This window comes from Chrysemys picta, chromosome 5, assembly GCF_011386835.1.
Source record: "Chrysemys picta bellii isolate R12L10 chromosome 5, ASM1138683v2, whole genome shotgun sequence".
NCBI classification, from domain to species: Eukaryota; Metazoa; Chordata; order Testudines; family Emydidae; genus Chrysemys; species Chrysemys picta.
In genome coordinates, this window is record NC_088795.1 from 94,909,072 (window position 1) to 94,932,194 (window position 23,123).

The 23,123-nt window shown below is 42.7% G+C and overlaps 1 protein-coding gene across 2 annotated transcripts in view; it reads right to left on the bottom strand.

Moving 5' to 3' along the window:
• Positions 1 to 23,123, bottom strand: part of GABRB1 (gamma-aminobutyric acid type A receptor subunit beta1) — a 262,391-nt gene that overhangs the window by 103,491 nt on the left and 135,777 nt on the right. For both annotated transcript variants that reach the window (XR_010601895.1, XM_008166221.4), the window contains exon 4: positions 1,882 to 2,102. Coding sequence is in view for 1 of the 2 variants with exons in the window: in XM_008166221.4 (XP_008164443.1) it covers positions 1,882 to 2,102 (221 nt within the window). In the remaining variant the exon portion in view is untranslated. The remainder of the gene's footprint in view (positions 1 to 1,881; positions 2,103 to 23,123) is intronic.

The window sequence follows — 23,123 nt, forward strand, 5'->3', positions numbered from 1 at the left end:
TTAGAGTGAGGTGGAGGGTACTTGTGAAATTTAACTCCTAGTAGTAGAAATATTATTAGTTCCTTAGGAGAAGAACTGAAAACCATTCAAGTCCAAGTACGGCTGCTTCTTAATGTACTCTAACCCATCCAGGTCTTTATTATGACACTTATCACTGAAGTATCTGAACATCTCTCAAAAAGTTAAAAAAAAGCCTGTGGATTAATTTTTCCTCCTTACTTCTCCTGAGACATTAGGACAGAGTGTTTTTCTGCTCAGCCCCCTTTCCTCTCTTACCCCCATTGATACTCTTTATCAAGTGAGATGCTTTTAAAGGTTTAAAAAATTGCTTTTAAATTAATTTAGTTGAAAAGAAAGGTGCCAAAGGACAGATCAGGAGCCTGAAGTCCTCTATGTACAGAAGAGGTACATCATGAATATCCCTGTATTGCCCTGCTTCCGTGATGACCTGGATTGACTGCTTCAGGGAGTCAGAAAGTTGCTGGATTTCCATGTCCATTCTGTCCTTAGCCTTTCTAATGAAATTACCAACAATGGTGCTAGCTAGGACCAATTGTCCTAGTGATCTTGGGAAGTGTGGATACTTTTCTGTTAGGAACTGGAATGAGAGCCTCCACTTGGGACAGCTCTCAGTTCCTTTTCTGCAGTACTATATCCTAGCCAGTTATTTCCCATTTTGTAGTTGTGCATTTGAATTTTTCCTTCCTAAATTAAGTACTTTGCACTTGTCTTTATTGATTTGTTGATTTCAGAGCATTATGTTAATAAACACACTTATGGACCTTGCTAGTTACAAGTTAAAATAAAAGCTGTATGGTAAATAATTCATGTCTGAATACATCTAGGTTTCCAAGAAAATATTTACAAATAATTGAAAATGTCCTGTGACATGTCCACAGGATGGATGAACTATCCTTGTATGCTTTAACAATTCTCATATCTCTTACTTACTGATTTTTTTTGAGTGGATCTTATTCACATCTCCCAAACCCAGTTCTTTTGACTTGGTGAAGGCAAAATGTCCATTACCTATCTCCTCTCTCAGTGCTTGCAAGATACTGATGACTCCAGTTGTTATGAATGCTTATAGTTCACTAAGAGCATATTCCGGTGGGGATGAGCAAATGGGTCAGGAAATCTGGACCAGCCATGTTAAATGATAAAGCCAAACGCACATGAAAAATTCCATCACTGGAGAGCACGGAATAGTGCATATTTGGATTAGCTAATTTTTGTACTTTTTCATCTACCTCTTGATTTTAGATCATTGCACCCTTACTAAGCAATACTCAGCTTTAAAACTCATTCAGTCAATACTTCTTCATTGCTTGAGTAACACAGTAATGCCAGATTCCTTAGCAGCACCAACGTGCTCAGAAGAGCCAAAAGATGTGGAGGCGTTTAAATTTTTTGTTTTTAATAATGGAGATATCCCATCTCCTAGAACTGGAAGGGACCTCGAAAGGTCATTGAGTCCAGCCCCTGGCCTTCACTAGCAGGACCAAGTACTGATTTTGCCCCAGATCCCTAAGTGGCCCCCTCAAGGATTGAACTCACAACCCTGGGTGTAGTCAGGCCAATGCTCAAACCACTGAGCTATCCCTCCCCCAAGCATTAGGCTTTCACATCAGTCATAGTTAAATACATAAATGGTAGTGTTGTTGTGTTGTGGAAAATAGCTGGAGGCTAAGTATGGTTCCCATGCTGTAGGTGGATATTTTAGTTACTTCAACCTATAGCCCCAGTGAACTTGAGTAAAGCTCTCAGAATAAGCCAAAATAAAAGAAAATATGTTGGTGATAAGTCATGCTGTATGGCTACTATAGTGTTGTGTACAATTATTCCAAAAATACATGAAATGTAAAGTAAAATACTACATACCGTAGGCCATAAAGGACTGTTCCATCAGGATGTAGTCGAATCATTCGATTTTTCACTGTAACCCCATGAACATATGACTTCTTGTCATTTTGGAAGTATGTGTCTGGCACCCAGAGCTGGTCAGCTACTCTATTGTCCAAAGTTAGGTTCAAAGGTATTCCAGAATAAGACAGCCTTTTGTCCCTCCAGGACTGCTGGAAATACATTGTGAGTGTGTAGTCCTGGAAGCAAAAAAGAAAAAAGATATTTTAGTAGTTGTGTATTTTGCACAATTGTTAATGTATCCATAATTTTAGTGTTGATAATTTAAGTTCAATACTTAATTATTGAATACATTTATATTAATATTAATAGCACACTCAAAAGTTTAAGGATCACTGAAACTTTGTAGCAAATGTAGATCTCTATTCAGTAACCACATCTGTGACTCTTGAACTGTATATGTTAATGTTGAGCTTCCTTCTGATTACAGCTGGTGAACTGAAATATCCTTGCAGTTGCTGGAAACTGCAATAGGCCTCAGTATCTCCTCCCACATCAAATAGAGTAGTGGTTCTCAACCAGGGGTACATGGCGGTAGGCAGAGGTCTTCCAAAGGGTATATCAACTCATCTAGATATTTGTCTAGTTTTACAACAGCCTACATAAAAAGCACTAGCGAAGTCAGCATAAACTAAAATTTCACACAGACAATGACTTGTTTATCCTGCTCTATATACCAGGGATTGGCAATCTTTGGCACATGGCTCACCAGGGTAAGCACCCTGGCGGGCCGGGACGGTTTGTTTACCTGCCGCGTCGGCAGGTTCGGCCAATCGCAGCTCCCACTGGCAGTTCACCGCTCCAGGCCAATAGGGGCTGTCGGAAGCGGCGCGGGACGAGGGATGTGCTGGCCGCCGCTTCCCGCCGCCCCCATTGGACTGGAGCGGCAAACCGCGGCCAATGGGAGCTGCGATTGGCCAAACCTGCTGACGCGGCAGGTAAACAAACCAGCCCGGCCCACGAGGGTGCTTACCCTGGCGAGCCATGTGCTAAAGGTTGCTGATCCCTGGTGTATACTATACACTGAAATGTAAGTACAATACCCCGTTACCTTGATATAACGCTGTCCTTGGGAGCCAAAAAATCTTACCGCATTATAGGTGAAACCTTGTTATATCAAACTTGCTTTGATCCATCAGAGTGCACAGCCCCCCCCCCGGAATGCTGCTTTACTGCGTTATATCCGAATTCGTGTTCTATCGGTTCGCGTTATATTGGGGTAGAGGTGTATTTATATCCCAATTGATTTATTTTATAATTACATGGTAAAAATGAGAAAGTAAGCAATTTTTCAGTAATAGTGTGCTGAGACACTTTTGTATTTTTGTGTCAGATTTTGTAAGCAAGTAGTTTTGAAGTGAGGTTAACTTGGGGGTATGCAAGACAAATCAGACTCCTGAAAGGGGTACAGTAGTCTGGAAAGGTTGAAAGCCACTGAAATAGAATACTTGGCACTCTTGCATTAGGGAGTAACATTAAGGGACTCCTGTCCATAAATCATGTGTTAATGTTTCTTGAGATTTATCCTCAACCTGAAGAGAGCTGCTTTTGCCTGATCTCAGCCAATAGCCAGGTCGGGCACTTGCAGAACTCTTGTTGATGTGTTCTCTCATCTTCCACATTCCACTCTCCAACAATGCAAGAGGGTATGCTGTCCCTACACCCTTTAGTAAATAGTAAATATTTTATCTCAAAGCACAAGATCAGGTACTTTTCCAACAATGTTTATTAAGGCCATCAATCCCAATTCACCATTTATAGTCATGTAGGATTCACTTTGGTCCTGAGACTTTTCCGGGCCTGAAAACTAAGGGCTTAAAATGCTACAGAGGCACACCTGTAGTGCTTCAGTGTAGATGCTACCTATGCCGATGGGAGGGATTCTCCCATTGGTGCAAGAAATCCACCTCCCCGAGAGGCAGTAGCCAGGTCGATGGCAGAATTCTTCTGTTGACCTAGCACTGTCTACACAGGGATTTAGGTTGGCTTAACTATGGATTTTTCTTGTGGAGACCAGGCCAGAGCATCTGCGTGAAGGGAATTCCTATCTTTTGTTTACTATCAGATTGTGGCCAGGGGAGACCGTATTTACATAGGCTTTTGGTCTTCTACTCAGCTTGATGTGGAAAGAAAATTGTTTCAAAAAGCTTCTGAAGACCGTCTGATTTCCCCCCACCTCTGAATCTGCTGATTTTTAAGTGTAGTCAGTTTTTTAAAGTGGAAAACCCCAAGAATTGTGTACTTAATGGGGATCTTAAAAGATAACTACAGCTGCAGCATGTGGACTGTTAAAGTTTTCCTCCCCCCATTCCAAGTGCCTGGTCATTTTTCTCACTGCCATAACTGTGTAACAAAATTATAGAGACTGTGCCAAACAGATTGCGAGAGGAGAATTTTCTCTAATGTGAGAGAGGGCCTTATGCCTATCAGACTACCAAATCCTAACTTGGACTGTAAATTTTTGAAGAAATGAAAGGCACCATAAACGCTTTGATGTGGTGTTTGCACTCTTTATCTACAAGGACCTCTTAATGCACAGTTATGAAGAGCATTAAAAGTATATGACCAACTTGCAAATAATTTTTCTGTCTGAAAATGTTGTGCCTGCTATAGTTACAAATGACAAGATCACTACAACTGAGAGAAGTTAATGAAAACATATTTCTTTTCCAGTTTACATTGTACTCTTGACAGCAATTTGTATAGTCAGTCTCTTTTTTGTTGGCGGTCAAGTTGCATGTCTTGTCTCTTGCACCAGCATAACAGCATCACACTTGTGCACCATTCTGTGTGGAGCTCAGATTCCCAAGGCCATTCAAGAGTGTTGCTTATAAATAACAAAAGAGACCCACCACAGATTCTGAGCTTGAGGGCAGGAGGGTTTCTCTTTTCCTGGGGCCTCTCCACATAACCAGGGAGCAATAGGAGCTGGATGAAGTCAGGAGAGCATCCTTCACTTCCCAGACCACTGCACAAGGCTTGAGATCAAAAGGTGTATGGCAGGGTGAGGAAACCCATTCATCCCTAAATCCTCCTCCATAGGACTTAGAAGTGACTGAAAGCTGGGGGGCCATGGTAAATTCAGTCTCCCCTCTTCAATCCTCTGTTTGGGACAGGGGAGGGGTAGCTAATGGAAACCCAGTTCACTTTCTGGGCCCTGCCTTGCATCAGGAAGAAATTGAGTCTGTGACAGAGGGAATAATAGGAGAGGACCTTCTTCACTTTCCCGGACTTCTGTATGAAATATGAGGAGGAGTTTAAGAAAGGGACAGGGGATGTCTTACCTCAGTGCTGCTCTGCTTACTGCTGCAGAAGAGACTGGCTGGCAGACAGGAATATGTATAAAGGTGATTAAAACCCAGAATGCTGAGTTTAACAGGATGTTTTGTTCCATATGGAACAGGGACTTACTGGATTTGTCATTCTCCCAGGATTTGCTTTTTCAGATATCCGATTTATGGTAATTGACCAATATCTCCTTTAGGATGTGGGATATGTTTTGCTTGTGAGTTCTCAGTTTGGGTGGAGTCACAACACAGAGTTCTGGAGTGGGTATTTTGAGTAGAGCTCTGTGAATAATCAATTTTTTGGTTCACTGGCCAAACCGAAACATCCTAAAAATATCCTTTTTTCTGTTTTCTTGGCAAAAAAAAAAAAAAAAAAAAAAAAAAAGGTTGAAAAAAATTGTTGGTTGGACATAATGTTTTGTTTAGATTTTGGGTGTTTTAAATGACTTTTAATAAAAACAAAGGAAATTTGGAAATGTTTTTCACAAAACCACTACTGGAGGAGGCATTTCCCCTTCTAATACTCTATAGCCCCATGGTTACAGTACTCATCTGGGGTGTGAGAGATCTGTGTTCAAATTCCCACTCTCTCTGATTTAGAGGAGGGATTTGAACTTGGGTTTCCCACATCCATCTGAGTACTCTTGCCATGAGGGACACTACCTCCTCCTCCACTGGCCAGTGGTTTTATGAATGGTGTCTAAGTCTCTTTGAATCTGGCCCACATTTTTGGGGGGCTTGTGGTGGAATGTTCACCCCAGACCAGCATGGATGGGGTTAAATTGGCATGAGAGGCCAATTAACCTTAGTCTGCACTGTCTGGGGAGCTAAGGGGCCATGAGACTGACTGAGAACAAAGCTCACCTGGGCAGTAAGGTCCGAGAGGGATAGACCTGAACTGATGGTTCAAGGGTCCCTGAATTGGAACCCAGAGCGGATGGGCCCGAGTTCCCTTGTGCACTAATGTGGGACTAGTACAGTCAGGACAGTGGAGTTGGAGACTGCCTGAGACTTTGCGGGAGGAGACTCTAATAATATCCCAGAAGGGGAAGACACTGGTGACTTGGCAATGGAGAGGCACTACAGCTCTGGACTAGCAGGAGGGCAGCCACAGAGTGAGTGACTGGGAAAAAGGGGTGAGCGACTGCCAGATGGGATGTAGACAGTGGCAAGATAATTCCCCAGATAAGCCACAAGGGGGTGCTGTCAAATGGTGAGCAGCAAACCCTGTGACAGGGCTGGAGCTTTTCAGTATATTCATGTTGGTTGGCCTGAATCTGCATTTTTCAGTGAATAAACTATTAATCAAACAAATTTTGCTGAGCTCTAGTCATGCCCCTCCTCCCTGTCTTCATTTGTAGATGGGAGGGGAATCCTGAAATTTCTTTCCATTTTAATGTCAGATCATGGTTCTGAAAAGGTTGAGAACCATACTTTTGGAACAATATTTCTATTTATGCCTCTCCATGATATTTCTTGTAGGGTAAATTCAAAAATTAAAACAAAAACCTATGAACGTTATAACATTAATTCAGTGAATTTCTGCAGCATTGATCTTTCATGTCTTGAACCATTTCTCTTGTAGAATGTAGAACTATTTATTTAGCAGGCTAAACTGATGTTGAATTTCATAATAATTGCAAGATCCTGTCAGATTACGCTGAAATTATGGCATTCCAGTTCTTGTTTATACGTATTTGGGTAGACTCCACAATGTGCTAGGTGCAGTCCATTCACACAGGAAGAGTCCCTGCCTCAAAGACTTTTCTGTATTAGCACCTCTGAATGATGATAGTTAATGGTACTGATTTCCTATGGGCCTAGATCTCCCACCGTTCCTCATGTGAACCAAAAAGGTATATTTGACTGTTAGCTTATTGGCCAAAGTTCCCAAAAAAGTATTGCTGCAAAGTAATGCTAAAAGAGAGACAATACAGAATTACTAGTATATATATTTTTTATCTATAAGCAATATCTATCTAAGTTCAGGACAAACTTTCATAGCCTATTTTTAAAGTAGAAAACAGTGCTTGTGATTGGCAAATGAAATTATAATGGGAACCACATGAAAGGGCATATATAATGGCAATCTGCAAAGGAACATGATTCACTTTGTTGGTATATAACCTCAATATGACATTAACATATGATTGGATAATATATAAAATGTAACCAACCGCAAAAGGTAAAATTTAATGGTTGGTTGAAAAGTGTTACTTGCAACCTAGTATGGTCTCTGCTGTTGAATAGGCCAAAACCTTTTGTACTTTGGAAATTTGGAGTGTATTGGGACATAATGGAATATGTAACTATCTAGATGATTGACCTCAAGGGTGACATCTGAGGATGACTGGTGGTGATTATAGAATGAAGAAAACACTTAGGATATAAAAACCTATGAAATGATTACCAAGTTGGACCTAAGAAATGCTGCAACCTGGATTCCCAGGAAGGGTGACTAGAGATTTTTCCTTTCTGTGTTTGTGCTGATTAATCCTAGATGTCTAATCTTTGATTAATAAAAAGCAATTGAGCATAACCATTTGATGTCTCATTAATTAATGAACTGAACAGAACCCATTACGAAGTGTATATCCATATTTGCTAACAAAGTTTAATTAATCAAGTTGCAAAAAGATAACAGTGGCTGGTATGTGTTCTTGTCACTAGAAAATGGGCCAATATAAATAAAAGCAGAAAGGGATAGATGTTGAAAAGACTGGACTAAATGGGCTCAGACAAGTATTTTTAAATTTTTAGGATAAACACGTAACTCACATTTTGTGGCTTGAGAGCCAGGGACATTTTCCCCTTCTAGTAAATCAGGTTTCTGCAAACTCTCTGTAGCAGTCTGGACCAATAGATTTTTTTGTTTTGTATCATTTCACAAAGGTTAATCTCCAGATTTCCCCTGAAAGCAAACTTCCCAATGAGGATGGTATCAAATGAGTTATTCTGTAGCTCTTAAAACTTTACACTATTTATTTGGATAAGACAACAAATGATTCAACCAAGGGTATTGACAAATATTGACATATTAACAGGCCATGTCACTGACAAGTTCCAGATTAGGAAATGGAGACTCTGAAGAATTCCAGTTTATGGTACAGAACATCTCCTCCTCCTCTTCTTCACCAGTCATGAATCTGGACTCATAACCTCTAAGTAGCAATGCCCACTGAAACCTATTTTTAAGGTAATTAAGTGATGTCACTTAATGATGATCCTAATTACCCTTTTTTGGGTGGGGGCTGGGAGTTGATTAGGTTTTTTTGTGGTGGTGATGTTTGGCTTACGGTATTGATAGGCTCAGGTTACAGAGAAGAGAATTATGTTATGTATGTATACCTGTGTCCTGTCATCTATAATATGACTAGAATGCATTGCATCAAGTGATGAATATTAGGAGCTAGGAGGAAACTTTTTCCTGGTGGCAGGTTATTCCATAACAACGTACTGACTGATCTATTTTTGCACCTTCCTCTGTAATATATGGCCCTGGCCATTGTAGATGACAGGATAAGAACATAAAAATGGCCATACTAGGTCAGACCAATGGTCCATTCAGCCCTGTATCCTGTCTTCTGACAATGGCCAATGCTAGATGCTTCAGAGGAAATGAACAGAACAGGCAATTATCAAGTGATCCATTCCCTGTTGTCCAGTCCCAGCATCTGACAGTCGGAGGCTTAGCCATCTTGGCTAATAGCCATTGATAGACCTATCCTCCATGAATGTATCTAATTTTTTTTAACCCACTTATACTTTTGACCTCCATAACATCCCCTGGCAATGAGTTCCACAAGGTTTACTGGGTGTTGTATGAAGAAGTATTTCCTTATATTTTAAATCTGCTGCCTATTAATTTCATTAGGTGACCCCCGGTACTTGTGTTATGTGAAGGGGTAAATAACACTTCCTTATTCACCTCTTCTACACCATTCATGATTTTGTAGACCTCTATCATATCCCCACACTTTTGTTCTGTTTAGAAAAGAGATAACTTTCCAGTCTTTTTCATCTCTCCTCATATGGAAGCTGTTCCATACCCCTAATCTTTTTTCCCTTTGCCCTTCTCTGTACTTTTTCCAGTTCTAATATATCTTTTTTGAGATGAGGCGACCAGAACAGCACACAGTATGTAAGGTGTGGCTGTACCATGGATTTATATAGTGGCATTATGATATTTTCTGTCTTATTATCTATCTCTTTCCTAATGATTCACAACATTCTGTAATTGCCAGGATTGCCTCTTTTTTAAAAAATGGATGTCATGTTAACTATCCTCAAGTCATCTGGTACAGAGGCTGATTTAAGCAAGAGGTTACATATCACAATACTGCAATTTCATATTTGAGTTCCTTCAGAACACTTGGGTGAATACTATCTGGTCCTGTTAACTTATTATTGTTTAGTTTTATTGTTTTGTTTCAAAGCCTCCTCTATTGACACCTCAAACTGGGGCAGTTCCTCAGATTTGTCACCTAAAAGGCATGGCTCTGGTGTGGGAATCTCCCTCACATCCTCTGCACTGAAGACTGATGCAAAGAATTTATTTAGCTTCTCAGCAATGGTCTCTTCTATTCCATAGTGGAATAGGTGGGCCATTGGTCTAATGAAATATCAGAGTTCCTTTGCTTCCTGAGTGGTTAGAACCACACTGCGCAGTGTGCACAATAAATACCCAAATCACCAGATTTGGAGATTCATTTCAAACTCAAACCTTAGTCCAGATTCATAGAAAGGTTCAATAAGAATGACAATGCTTTTGAAGGACACTGACCCCAGCTTTGAATAAAGCTGGGTCAGCTTATGAATTTTCAGTGAAATCCATACTTTTGCATGGTTTCAACACCAAACCTGCTTTAAATAAATGGGATAGTGGTGGAAATGACAGAGATCTCTCATTGCCTTGGTTCTCAGATGGCATTTGAGCAAAATGCACTAGTAAATGTCATTCCAGAATCCTGATGCTACAATAAATTGAAGACAATCCTGTAGTAAAATGCAAATTACTTTCACTTTTAGATCAGTAGCAGTTTCTTAAAATGTGGGGCCACTTGGTTAATAATTTGAAAGAAACATATATTTTATATATTTCTGCTTAAGTAACAGTCCCCGTACAAACATCAGTGATCAAGAACATAGGTAAATAGGGCAATTTCTGGATGATTTCAGTTCTATTAGTTCTATACACTGGCACAGATATAATCCTGGTTCTCTTATATGTTTCATGTCATTTAAGTCAATCTGCTCATTTTCCTCAAATCAGCTTTTTGAAAATAAGGAATAAAGGTTATTTTTTTAGTGCAAATAAACCCAAACACACATTAAAATTAATTTGGCATCATTTTATAAAATATCATACTTCTTGGATGAGCAAAATAGCTACAATTTTAACTAGTTTTGAATGCCATGTGTGGTAGAACACAGCAGAGCAGACTTTTTGTATATCCAAAATGTGAAACAGGATTGCAGCATTTTGTGGCATGTGGCAGGAATAGCAGTTACAAATGGGATAAGAAAGCTGCACTTTGGTTTAAAAAAAATTGGTCAAGTGAAAACCAAGGATATGTATGTGATGAATTGCTTGAAACCCTTCTTGTATGGATCCTAACCTCTAGGTGACTGTGTAAGCCATGTCAGAGACAGAGCAGCTGACAGGGATGAATCTTTTGGGCTGCTCATTATTATTCATTATTTGCATTACTGTAGCACCTAGGAACCCTAGGCATGGACTAGGGCCCCATTGTGCTAAGCATTGTACAAACACAGAACAGAAATATGTCTCTGCTCCAAAGATTGTGTTTGTCAAGGGCGGAGAAAAGAAATGTTGCAGCAATTGAGTCTCAAGATGAGAGCTTGGATGAGAGTTTTTGAGTGGTCCCTCAGCACAAACTTCATCGACTTCCCTTGAGCTGATGATTGTCCTGGTTAAAAGATACTCTGTGAACATTTAGTGAATAAGAGAACCTGATCTATTGGGCAGCTAGAACAAAATGCCTTGAACCAACAAACTTTTTCTAAATCTGTCTCTAGACACAGAGCTAACTGTTGGCTGAACGCTGATTATGAGTTCAGAGAATGAAGATGTGGAAACCTTCCACAGACAGATCTGCACAGCAACATATTTCTGTGCACATGTGGACATTCAAAAACATTGTTTGGAGAGCATCTCAATATTAGAATTTGGCCCTGGCTCCAAATACTGGTTTTGATTCAACAAAATTGTGTGGTCTTCTAATAGCACAAAAATCATGAGTGCACATTGTATACATTAGAGAGACAAGGTGTGTGCGGTAATATCTTTTATTGCACCATCTTCTGTTGGTGAAGACACAAGTTTTCGAGCTACACAGCTCTTCTTCAGGTCTGGGAAAGGTACACAGTGTCACAGCTAAATACAAGGTGGAACAGATTGTTTAGCATAAGTAGTTAACACACATTCAAAGATCGTTCAAAGTGACATGTCCCATTAACTGCAGTCATAGGACAAAAAAAAAAGGGGGGGGGTTGTGGGTTACAGATTGTTGTAATAAGCCATACATTTAATATGTTTATTAAGACCGTGCTTTTTAGTGTCTAGCAAAGTTATGAATTTAAGCTCCCAGGCTTGTCTTTTGAAGGTGTTGTGCCAGTTTCCTTTGAGGATGAGAACTGACAGGTCAGATATGGAGTGATTGCGTTCTGAAAAGTGTTCACTCATAGGTGATATGGTGTTTTTGTCTTATTTTTTTTTCTGTGGGAATTCATTCAAGAGCGTAGTGATTGTCTGGTTTCACCCACATAGTTATTAGGTCAGTTAGAGCACTGTATGAGGTACGCCACATATTGTGATAGGCATGTGTAGAATCCATGGATCTTGAAAGATGTGTTGTGGGGGGTATTGATCACCATAGCAGTGGAGCTATGTCGGCAAATTTTGCATGTGTTGTTATGGCAGGGTCTGGTGCTGCTTTGAGTTGATTGGCCCTGGTCTGTGGGGAGCTTGCTTCTGATGATGAGCTTGGAGAGTTTGGGGGTTGTTTGAAGGCCAGAAGAGGGGGTTCAGGAAAGGTTTCTTTCAGAATGTGGTCCCCATCAAGTATTGATTGCAATTGTTTAATGATGCCCCATATGGGTTTCAGTATGGGGTAGTAGCTGACAATTAGGGATATGCATTTGGAGTTTTCCCCCACACTCTGTATTGAAGCAGGTTCTCTTGGGTGACCCATTCCATGATGGGATCTACTTCTCTGGTGGAGTTTCCTTGTTTGGTGAAGGTGGTTTTAAGTGTGTTATGGTGTGTATTCCACCCGTTCTCCTCTGTGGTATCTGAGTGCCTAGTTATAGATGACAGATTGTTTTGTTGGGATGGTTACTGGATCTGTGAGGTAAATATGATGATCTGTGGGTTTCTTGTATACAGTTGTCTGTAAGTTTCCATTGTTGAAGCTGATCGTGGATTCCAGAAATTTTATGCTAGTGCAGGAGTGTTCTAGGGAGAGAGAGATATAAATGGGTGGTGGTGGTTGAAGCTGTGGTGGAAATCTGAAAGAGTTTAGGTCATCCGTCCATAGGATGAAAATATCATCATTGTATCTCAGGTATATAATTGGTTTTGTGATGCATTTGTCCAGAAATTCTTCCTCAAGGTGGCCCATGAAGAGGTTGGCATATTGGGGAGCCATCTTAGTACCCATGTCTGTTCCTATGATTTGAACAAAGTGTTTTGTCATTGAATGTGAAATTGTTATGGGTGAGGATTAAATGGATCATTTGGCAATGTGTTTGGGGTGGATATCTGAAGGTTGTCCATTGTATTGTAGATATTTGAGGCAGGCAGCGATGCCGTCTTTGTGATGGATGTTGGTGTATAGGGAATTGACATCCATGGTGGCAAGGATGATGTTCTGGTTGTTAAGGTTGCAGAGTAGCTAGAGGACATCAGCTGTGTCTTGGAGGAAGCTGGCTGTTGCTGTGGTGAGTGGTTTGAAGATGATTTCTGTAAATCCTCATATTTCTTCAATAAGAGTGCCATGGCCAGATATGATGTGTCTGCCTGGGTTCCCTTATTTGTATATCTTGGGAAGCATGTAGAAGGTCCCTGGGGTGTGGGTTCATGGGAGATGAGGTTGTAGAGTTTCTTTTGGAGTTGTTTGGGGAAGGATTTGCTGATACCCTTAAATTCTTTGGTGAATTGTGGTGTGGTATCTTCTTTGAGTTCTTTATAGCAGATAGTATTGAGGAATTGTCAGTTGGCCTGGTTGACGTAATCATCACAGTTGAGAACTATGATGGCATGTCCTTTGTCTGCTGCTTTGATCACTATCTGGTTGGATTTCAGGGACTATATAGCTGTCTTCTCGTTGGTGGAGAGATATGTGGTGGATGTGATGTTAAGGATTTCACAGTCAATTTTCTTCCTGAAGCAATAAATATAATGATCAAATATGTGGTTTCGCCCACTGTGGGCTATCTAGTGAGATTATTCTTTTTTTTATGACTATCAGTGGAGACCTGGTAGTTGTGGGTGGCGTCATCATTATTTTGGAAATAATTCTTTGAGGTGGAGTCAGTGAAAGAATTCTTCCAGTTCTCCACATGTTAATATGGGATCAGGTTCTGTGGTGGGGCAGAAGTTCAGTCTTTTGGAGAGTACAGATCATTTAGCTCTGCTTAGGGGAAGTCTTGATAAATTGATGATTTTGGGATCTTGTGTACTGTCTATGTGTTGTGTCCTGGTGGCATGGTTTCTCCTGGAGGTCGTGGTCTGTGGGTTGTGGAGCTGTTGTAGTTGGTTCCACTTTTTGTTTTTGTGTTGGATGGCTATCATCAGGCTTTTTGATAGCTGTTTTGGATTTCTTGCTTGGTCTCCAGGTAGTTTTCCTGTTTTTTTCCCTTCCAGTGTGTGGGAGTATGTGATGTTTTCTTGTTTGAGGTGGTTCCTTCTGGAGTATGTGAAGTGCAGGAGGTGATTTCTCAGTTTTTTGGAAGTCCCTCTGCTGAACTATTCAGCATATTTGGAGTTCTATGTAGTGATCAGAGGATTAGAGATGGTGAGTCCTTTGGCAATGATGTTTTGTTTCTTGCATTTGCTTGGGAAGTAGATGCCACTGTTATGTTGTGCTTCCTTTTTCTTTGTGCTATGGAGTTTTCATTTCAGAAAGCCAAATTTGATGTCTTCCATTGCTGTTTGCAGTACATAAGAATATAAGAATGGCCATATTGGGTCAGACCAAAGGTCCATCTAGCCCAGTATCCTATCTTCCGACAATGGCCAGTGCCAGGTGCCCCAGAGGGAATGAACAGAACAGGTAATCATCTAGTGATCCATCCCCTGTCGCCCATTCCCAGCTTCTGACAGTGTTGGTGTAGCTGTGTTGGTCCCAGGATATTAGAGAGACAAGGTGGGTGAGATAATATCTTTTATTGGACCAACTTCTGCTGGTGAAAGAGACAAGCTTGTGAGCTACACAGAGCTCTTCTTCGGGTCTGGGAAACTTAGTATGTCACAGCTAAATACAATATGAAATAGACTGTTTATCATAAGTAGCTAACATGTATTCTAAGGGGCCATTCAAGGTCAGTGTCCCGTTAACACCTCTGCAGTCATAGGACAAAAAGGGATTAGTGGGTTACAGATTGTTGTAATAAGCCATAAATCCAGTGTCTTTATTAAGCTTATGATTTTTAGTGTCTAGCTAAATTATGAATGTAAGCTCCCAAACTCATCTTTTGAAGATGTTGTGCAGGTTTCCTTTGAGAATGAGGACTGAGAGGTTAGATATGGAGTGATCATTTTGTAAAAACTGTTCATCCAATTTATCAAGACCTGACTGGAGCTGAAGTATCTGTATTCTCCAAGAGCTTGAGCGTCTGCCCCACCATAAAACCTGGTACCCTACTAGCATGTGGAGAGCTGAAATAATTGGTTTCACTGATGCTGCCTCAAATAACTTATTCCTGTATTTTAGTTGTTTCATAGTTTATGACTGATATGTAATTTATGTGTAATTTAAGACTAACACTTCTTTTAACACTTGTGATAAATCATAGCAGCTCACTGAAGTTAATATATTTGTGTGTATTACATTGTTAAAATACTACTACTTTATGATCATAGACTTTAAGGTCAGAAGGGACCATCATGACCATCTAGTCTGACCTCCTGCACATTGCAGGCCACAGAACCTCACCCACCCATTCCTGTAGTAAACTCCTAATCTCTGGCTGAGTTACTGAAGTCCTCAAATCATGGTTTAAAGACTTCAAGTTATAGAGAATCCTCCATTTACACTAGTTAAACCTGCAAGTGAACTGTACCCCATGCTGCAGAAGAAGGCAACCCCTCCTCCAGGGTCTCTGTCAATCTGACACAGAGGACAATTCTTTCCTAACCCCAAATATGGTGATCAGTTAGACTCTGAGCATGTGGACAAGATACAGTAGTCAGACACCTGGGAAAGAATTCTCTGTAGTAACTCAGAGCTCTCCTGATTTGATCATACGTTTTCAGTAGAAATCTGAAAGTTTCTAATGTGGACACTCTTGTAATTTCTTCTATGTGGTGTTTTGTCACAGTATGTCAACTCCTCTCATGTCATTCCACCATGACAGAACAGAATGTGATAGGAAATGCCACAAAGGAATCTGGCCTGCTAGGCCATATGGTTACATAAATGAGGAAATGAAACCCTCACCAGCTCAAATATAGATAGTAGTAGAATAAGTGACTAAAGTAATGACTGTAATATTTCCAGACTGACACATGCTGATATTCGACAGATTTTATAGGCATACGTATCTGTTTAAAAGGAAAATTTGGAATAATTTTGTTTTCAACATCCAGCAATTTGATCTAAATGACCTTTGATCCCTTCTGATTTGCTATTAAGACTTAAATGTAATTTTTATTACAACAGTAATTGTTCCATGAATTGCAGGAGTCGCTTAATGCATTCATGACAAATCTTTAAATCATAACTGAAAACCAAAACATCTTCACAAAGTCTTACCAGCTGAAACATGAGGCTGTGAAAGCAATTCTTAGTAAAAGTTGGTAAATGCAAAAATATACTTGCAAATCTTTCTTTTCTTGGTGAAAACGATGTTAGCTGTTATAGTTCTAGCTGAGTCTAAAGATGGCTATAATTGCACAATTGACTGGTAAAAATGCAATGGGTAGGCATTAAAAATGTGTACCATTTTAATTTGGTAAATGTATCATTTGTCCAGTTTCACTTTCACTTGCCCTTGTATCAGGAAGAATTAGTGGGATAGATCATCAAGGCTCTGGTGAAGTCACCAATGTGCTGCTTCAGTGTGCAAATGAAACTTAAAGCTGCCTTAATCAGACTGCTGAGAATTCCTTCACTGTGGGGGAACACTTGCTGACATTATAGATTCTAGGACTGGAAGGGACCTCGAGAGGTCATCGAGTCCAGTCCCCTGCCCGCCTGGCAGGACTAAATACTGTCTAGACCATCCCTGATAGACATTTATCTAACCTACTCTTAAATATCTCCAGAGATGGAGATTCCACAACCTCCCTAGGGAATTTATTCCAGTGTTTAACAACCCTGACAGTTAGGAACTTTTTCCTAATGTCCAACCTAGACCTCCCTTGCTGCAGTTTAAGCCCATTGTTTCTTTTTCTATCCTTAGAGGCTAAGGTGAACAAGTTTTCTCCCTCCTCCTTATGACACCCTTTTAAATACCTGAAAACTGCTATCATGTCCCCTCTCAGTCTTCTCTTTTCCAAACTAAACAAACCCAATTCTTTCAGCCTTCCTTCATAGGTCATGTTCTCAAGACCTTTAATCATTCTTGTTGCTCTTCTCTGGACCCTTTCCAATTTCTCCACATCTTTTTTAAAATGCGGTGCCCAGAACTGGACACAATACTCCAGCTGAGGCCTAACCAGAGCAGAGTAGAGCAGAAGAATGACTTCTCGTGTCTTGCTCACAACACACCTGTTAATACATCCCAGAATCATGTTTGCTTTTTTTGCAACAGCATCACACTGTTGACTCATATTTAGCTTGTGGTCCACTATAACCCCTAGATCCCTTTCTGCCGTACTCCTTCCTAGACAGTCTCTTCCCATTCTGTATGTGTGAAACTGATTTTTTCTTCCTAAGTGGAGCACTTTGCATTTGTCTTTGTTAAAAAATATTTGTTAATAAATTTGTTAATAAATATTTATTCAGGAATCAAGCACAGGGTCAAAACAAACCCCCAAACCCTTGAGTTCTCATAATGCAATAAATCAGCGTTTCTCAACCTGGGTCTGTGGACCTGTGGGGGTCTGTGAGTGTACTCAAGGGGGGTCTGCGAGTCATGTCTGGGGCCGCTGGCCCTGCTGATAAACTCCTCCCCCTCCCTCCCAGTGCCTCATGCATGCCAGGGAACAGCTGTTCAGCAGAATATAGGAGGTACTGGGAGGGAGGGGGAGGAGTGGGGACAGGGCGCGCTCAGGGGAGGGGGCAGAAAGAGGCGAGGAAAAGGAGGGGCAGGAGTGGAGTGGGGATGGGAAGAGTTGGGGTAGGAGTGGGGCCTCAGGGGAAGGGGTGGAGTGAGGGCGGGGCCTGTGGCTGAGCAGGCGGCTTGGGGGTCTGCAAGCAATTTTAAATCAAAATGGTGGTCCTCAGGTTGCTAAAGTTTGAGAACTGCTGCAATAACTAAATAAGAGGCAGCAGCCATCATGTTAATTGAATATTGGAGTTCTATTGTACCAAGATTGTACTGTGCTATAAAATAAATATAATATATTTAGGACATCAATAAAATACTTTTGATAGATCAGAGTACCTCATGTACATATGTATACTTGAGGAATGCATACTGCATACAAAAACTCCCTTGAATTTAAATATCCTACAGAAACATCCAATAATTAAATATCTGGAGGTACTGCAGAAAATGAGATGCAATGCAACTCAAATATATGTATAACTTAATCAGTGCAAACATAATTGAAATGACAATTTAAGATGAAATATAGAGTGATGTGAATACTAATAATGATAGAAATGAGGCTATATACTGTGGTACACCAACATACGTAAATCCTGCTGTGATTGCAAGCTATGATTAATTGGAAAAAAGATTATTTTTCAAATGTATTGGACACCAAGCAGGATGGGAAGGTTTTGAGAGGATGTGTTAATAGCTGGAAGTGCAATTTTGAAAATGGCATATTAACTCATAAGTTACTGGCTTGCCTGGATGTCAAAAAAAGTGTTAGTGCCAAGCTGGCAACAGAATCACATTGATTCTTACCGCTGATCTACCTAGGAACTCCTGGGGAATATCTGAAAGTATATCCTGATCTATAAATAATGTATATTAAGAATGGGTTGTTGCCTAGAATTAAATCCTGTATTTCCCAGCAACCCCCAGCTATTTCCCCATAAATAGTTGGGCTTGATGCAGGGTATTAGGCAGGACTATGAGAAAGTAATGTTCTCTCTCTCACCACACTATGGAGCAAAATTTTTAATTTAATTGAGATATCCTATCTCCTAGAACTGGAAGGGACATTGAAAGGTCATCAAGTCCAGCCCCCTGCCTTCACTAGCAGGACCAAGTACTGATTTTGCCCCAAATCCCTAAGTGACCCCCTCGAGGATTGAGCTCACAACCCTGGGTTTAGCAGGTCAATGCTCAAACCACTGAGCTATCCCTCCCCCCATAGCAACAGACCTACTCCAAGGCCTTTATTGTCATACATTATAGCAGAGTCTGGCTGCTGAGAGTGTCTTTCTTGTGAGTATGCTGCAGTCTCTGTATTTCATGAACAGAGTGATACCAGGGATATGTTGAAACCACAACTCATTTAGATATGTAACAAGATGGTTCCTATAGACTCAGAGCATGCAGAGCCTGCGTGGGCCTGCATTATGTAGGAGATCCCTTGCAATGAGTATGCTTGACTCATTTTAAACTGACAGTCCATTGGGTTGCCAATATTGGTTGGCCATATTCCTGCAGGTTTCATAACATGACATAATCTTTAATTAAAGATTAATCTTTAATTCCTGGAGACTCCAGGACAATCTTGGAGGGTTGACAACCCTACTTGCCCAACTCCTTTTCAGGCCTGCCTTGAAACCTGCTGCTGTTGTATATAATTAGAATCCATATATACACCTGAGCAATATTGGCCTGGGGGTTATGGACTCTTTGCACAAGCTCCTCTAATTCTAGGGTTACCATACGTCCGGATTTTCCCGGACATGTCCGGCTTTTGGGGGCTCAAATCCCCGTCCGGGGGGAAATCCCCAAAAGCCGGGCATGTCCGGGAAAATCGGGAGGGAGGGCTGGGCCGGGGTCGCGGGGCCGGGCGCGCGGTGCCGGGCCGGGGTCCAGGGGCGCAGTGCCGGGCCGGGGCCGCGGGGTCGGGCCGCCGAGGGGGTGCGCTGGGCCGCGGGGCCGGGAGCCGGGGGGTCGGGCCGGGAGCCGGGCCGCCGGGGGGGTGCGCGGGGCCGGGAGCCGGGGGGTCGGGCCGGGAGCCGGGCCGCCGGGGGAGTGCGCTGGGCCGCGGGGCCGGGAGCCGGGGGGTCGGGCCGGGAGCCGTGCCGCTGGGGGGGGTGCGCTGGGCCGGGGGGTCGGGCCGGGAGCCGGGCCGCCGGGGGGGTGCGCTGGGCCGCGGGGCCGGGAGGTCGGGCCGGGAGCCGGGCCGCCGGGGGGGTGCGCGGGGCCGGGCCGCGGGGCCGGGCCGCCGGCGGGGTGCGCTGGGCCGCGGGGCCGGGGGGGTGCGCTGGGCCGGGCCGGGGCCGCGGGGTCGGGCCGCCGAGGGGGTGAGCCGGGGGGTCGGGCCGGGGGCCGGGAGGTCGGGCCGGGGGCCGGGCCGCGGGGTCGGGCCGCCGGGGCCGGGATCCGGGGGGTGCGCTGGGCCGCCGGGGCCGGGAGCCGGGGGGGTGCGCTGGGCCGCCGGGGCCGGGAGCCGGGGGGGTGCGCTGGGCCGCCGGGGGCGGTCGGCCGAGGCCCGAGCCGACCCAGGCTGGAGCCGCCGGGGGGGCCAGCCTGGGCTGCACCTCCTCCCCCCACACCCCCCCTTACCTGCCCAGGCTTCCCGCGAATTAAATGTTCGCGGGAAGCAGGGGAGGGGGCGGAGACTTTGGGGAGGGGCGGAGTTGGGGCGGGGGAGGGGGCGGGGCTGGGGGCGGGGCCAGGGCCCGTGGAGTGTCCTCCTTTTGGAGGCACAAAATATGGTAACCCTATCTAATTCAGCCCTTAGTACAGTGGAACCAGACCAATTCTGCGCAATGGGGCACTCTGCAGCCATGAATAAGTTGTAGCTCAGCAAAGGCTTGACAGATGAATGTTAGGCATTTTCTGTGCCTCTCATGTTTTCATGCCAGTGACACTAATCTGGCATCACTTACACACTGTATCTTAGATTTTATCTAATTTAAACAGAAGAGCTGTGTTGTGCATTCAAATTACACACAGTTTAAAACGGTGCGCCTCAAAAGCTTTTTCCTTTCCAAAATGATGCATCACCTAAAAAAAGGATGTAAACTGAATAAAATGGACTATATTTGCTCAAAGGAGAAAGTTACTATATATCTCTGTTGTCCTCTTGAATCTTGATGCATTTTCAAACATTAAAACGTAAGTGAAATTTGACTCTGAGCTTCATTCATGTTTGATTCAACCAGAGGTGAAAGTGAGCTGGTACGGGCTGGTATGGCTTACCGGAAAGAAGCTGGTACTGGCCCGTACTCAGCTCACCTTAAAGCACTGCCGCGGCAGCTCTTTAATGCCACTGCCCCTTTTGCCTCCCCCATTGGCGGCCCTGCCGGTAGGGTCCCTAATGGCAGGGCTGCCAATGGGGGGAAGGAGCAGCGACTTTAAAGTGCTGCCGTGGTGAAGGACCCTTCTTAAAGTGCCGTTGTGGCAGCACTTTAACTTCATTGCACCTTTTGCCTCCTCCCCCCCCCCCCCCCCCCGGCCGCCGACGGGGGTTGGGGTGGGGGGCGGCAAAAGGGGCAGCTGCCCCGGGGCCAGCGATTTAAAAGGGCCCAGGGCTCCCAGCTGCCACTACCGCAGCAGTGTCCGGAGCTCCAGGCCCTTTTAAATCACCACTGGAGCTAGGGGTGGCAGGGGGCCAGGCAATGCGGATGGGCTGGCTGGGGAGGCTGACTTCCATCAGCCCCTTCCGGGGCCCGGAACCAGCCCCCATACCGGTAAGAATTTAATATTACTTTCACCCCTGGATTCAACTATTGATTTTGATCCTCTCTCCTAGGACCTAGTACAATGGAGTTATGATCCTTGCCTAGGGCTCCTAGATGATACGGTAATACAAGTAATAATAATATCTGTGTATAGCCCATAGGTGTGCATGGCAAATAAAGAAATCCCTGCTCTGGCTGTGCCCCCTTTCTCCCAGATATCATCCCCTTTGCAATGCACTGGGAGGTGAGGCACAAAGGAACCACTACCCCATCCTCTGCCACTAAAGGTTTATTTACATAAGGAGAATCTTCAAAGGGCTTGATCTATCGGCTTTCTGGCTGTTCATGCTGATGGAGCAGTGTCAAGCAGCCAGAACAGGAGCCAGGATTGAGAGAGACTAAAGAATTCAAAACCGCCTTTCAAATGTACAGTGTATTTTGCTCCGATTTTAGACAGTCTGCTACAGAGACTAAAACGCAAATGAATCTTAATTTTGTCCTGTTTTTTAATGATAGCAGTATCTAGGCGTGGTCTTATATTGTAGCTAAAAATCTGTTTTTCCCTTTATTAACCTGCATTTTTTTTTAAATTTACAATTTAGTCATAAGTATTAGTTTTGGCACAGGAAAATTGACCTCTTTAAACAGCTATTCAGATAAATCAGTTGGGGTACATAGTCAGAAGTCATTACAACTAAACTGAAAATGTAGCCATTTCATTTTGGATTAGATTGTTTTTACACAGGCATCCAACATGTCTCCTTTACATAAGTGGTTCTCCAGCTTTATCCTTTTGTAGACAGCTCAAGAAAGATAATCTCTTATGAACCCCCCTCTTCTTCTATGTGCTTCAGTGCCCTGCCCTTTGGTTTACAAAAAGGTTTAATTCTGTGGACCACCATGAAGGGTTTTGTAAGTAGTGAGGGGTTGCACATCAAGGGGACTGAAGATGGTGCACATTTAATTTCCCAGTAGAGTGATGCAAAATATGGCTGGTTTTCTGTGTTTTGGGCAGAGTTGGTAAAAAAAAAAAAAAATTTGTTTGCGTACTCCCCTCCCCCCCAATTTTAAATGGTTTCATTTTTTCAATTTTGTGAATTTTTTTGAAAAACTGTGAAACTTAAAATCTCCCCACTTTTCTCCCTGCTCCCCCCTTATTACTGAGTACAATAAAATGACTGTCCCCGCCCACACACTTTCCTTTTATTGCTATAACTCTTTAAAAGTTGAGAAGCTGGAAAAATGACAGAGTGGAAAAAGGAAAACAGAGAAAGTGCGTGTGGGGGAATACAGTGGAAAATATTTTCAGATTGTTTGTTGTGATGACAAACTGAAAGTTGTATGTTTTTAAAAACAGGAGCTTTTCCTTTAAAAAAAAGTGTTTTGGAAATTGTTCAAACCTGAAACTTGTTGTGTGGGAAAGTAGGGAAAACAAAAACCCAGTTGGACCAAAATACACAAAAAGATTTGACATAGGCCTGGTCTAAGTCAAAGTTAGATCAATATAACCTACGTTACATCAACTTCATTGTGCATGTGTCTATACTTTAATTTGTCTCCCATTGATGTAAATTTCTATTGTGGAAACATAGTAACACCAATTCCCCAAACAGCACTGAGCCATGGTCTATGTATTGAGGTCAATGCAGCACAACTGTAGACATTGCATTACCTAAGCCGACCTTAACAGTCCTCCAGCAGCTGACCCACAATGTCTGACACTGACCACTTTACTTACCACTGTGAA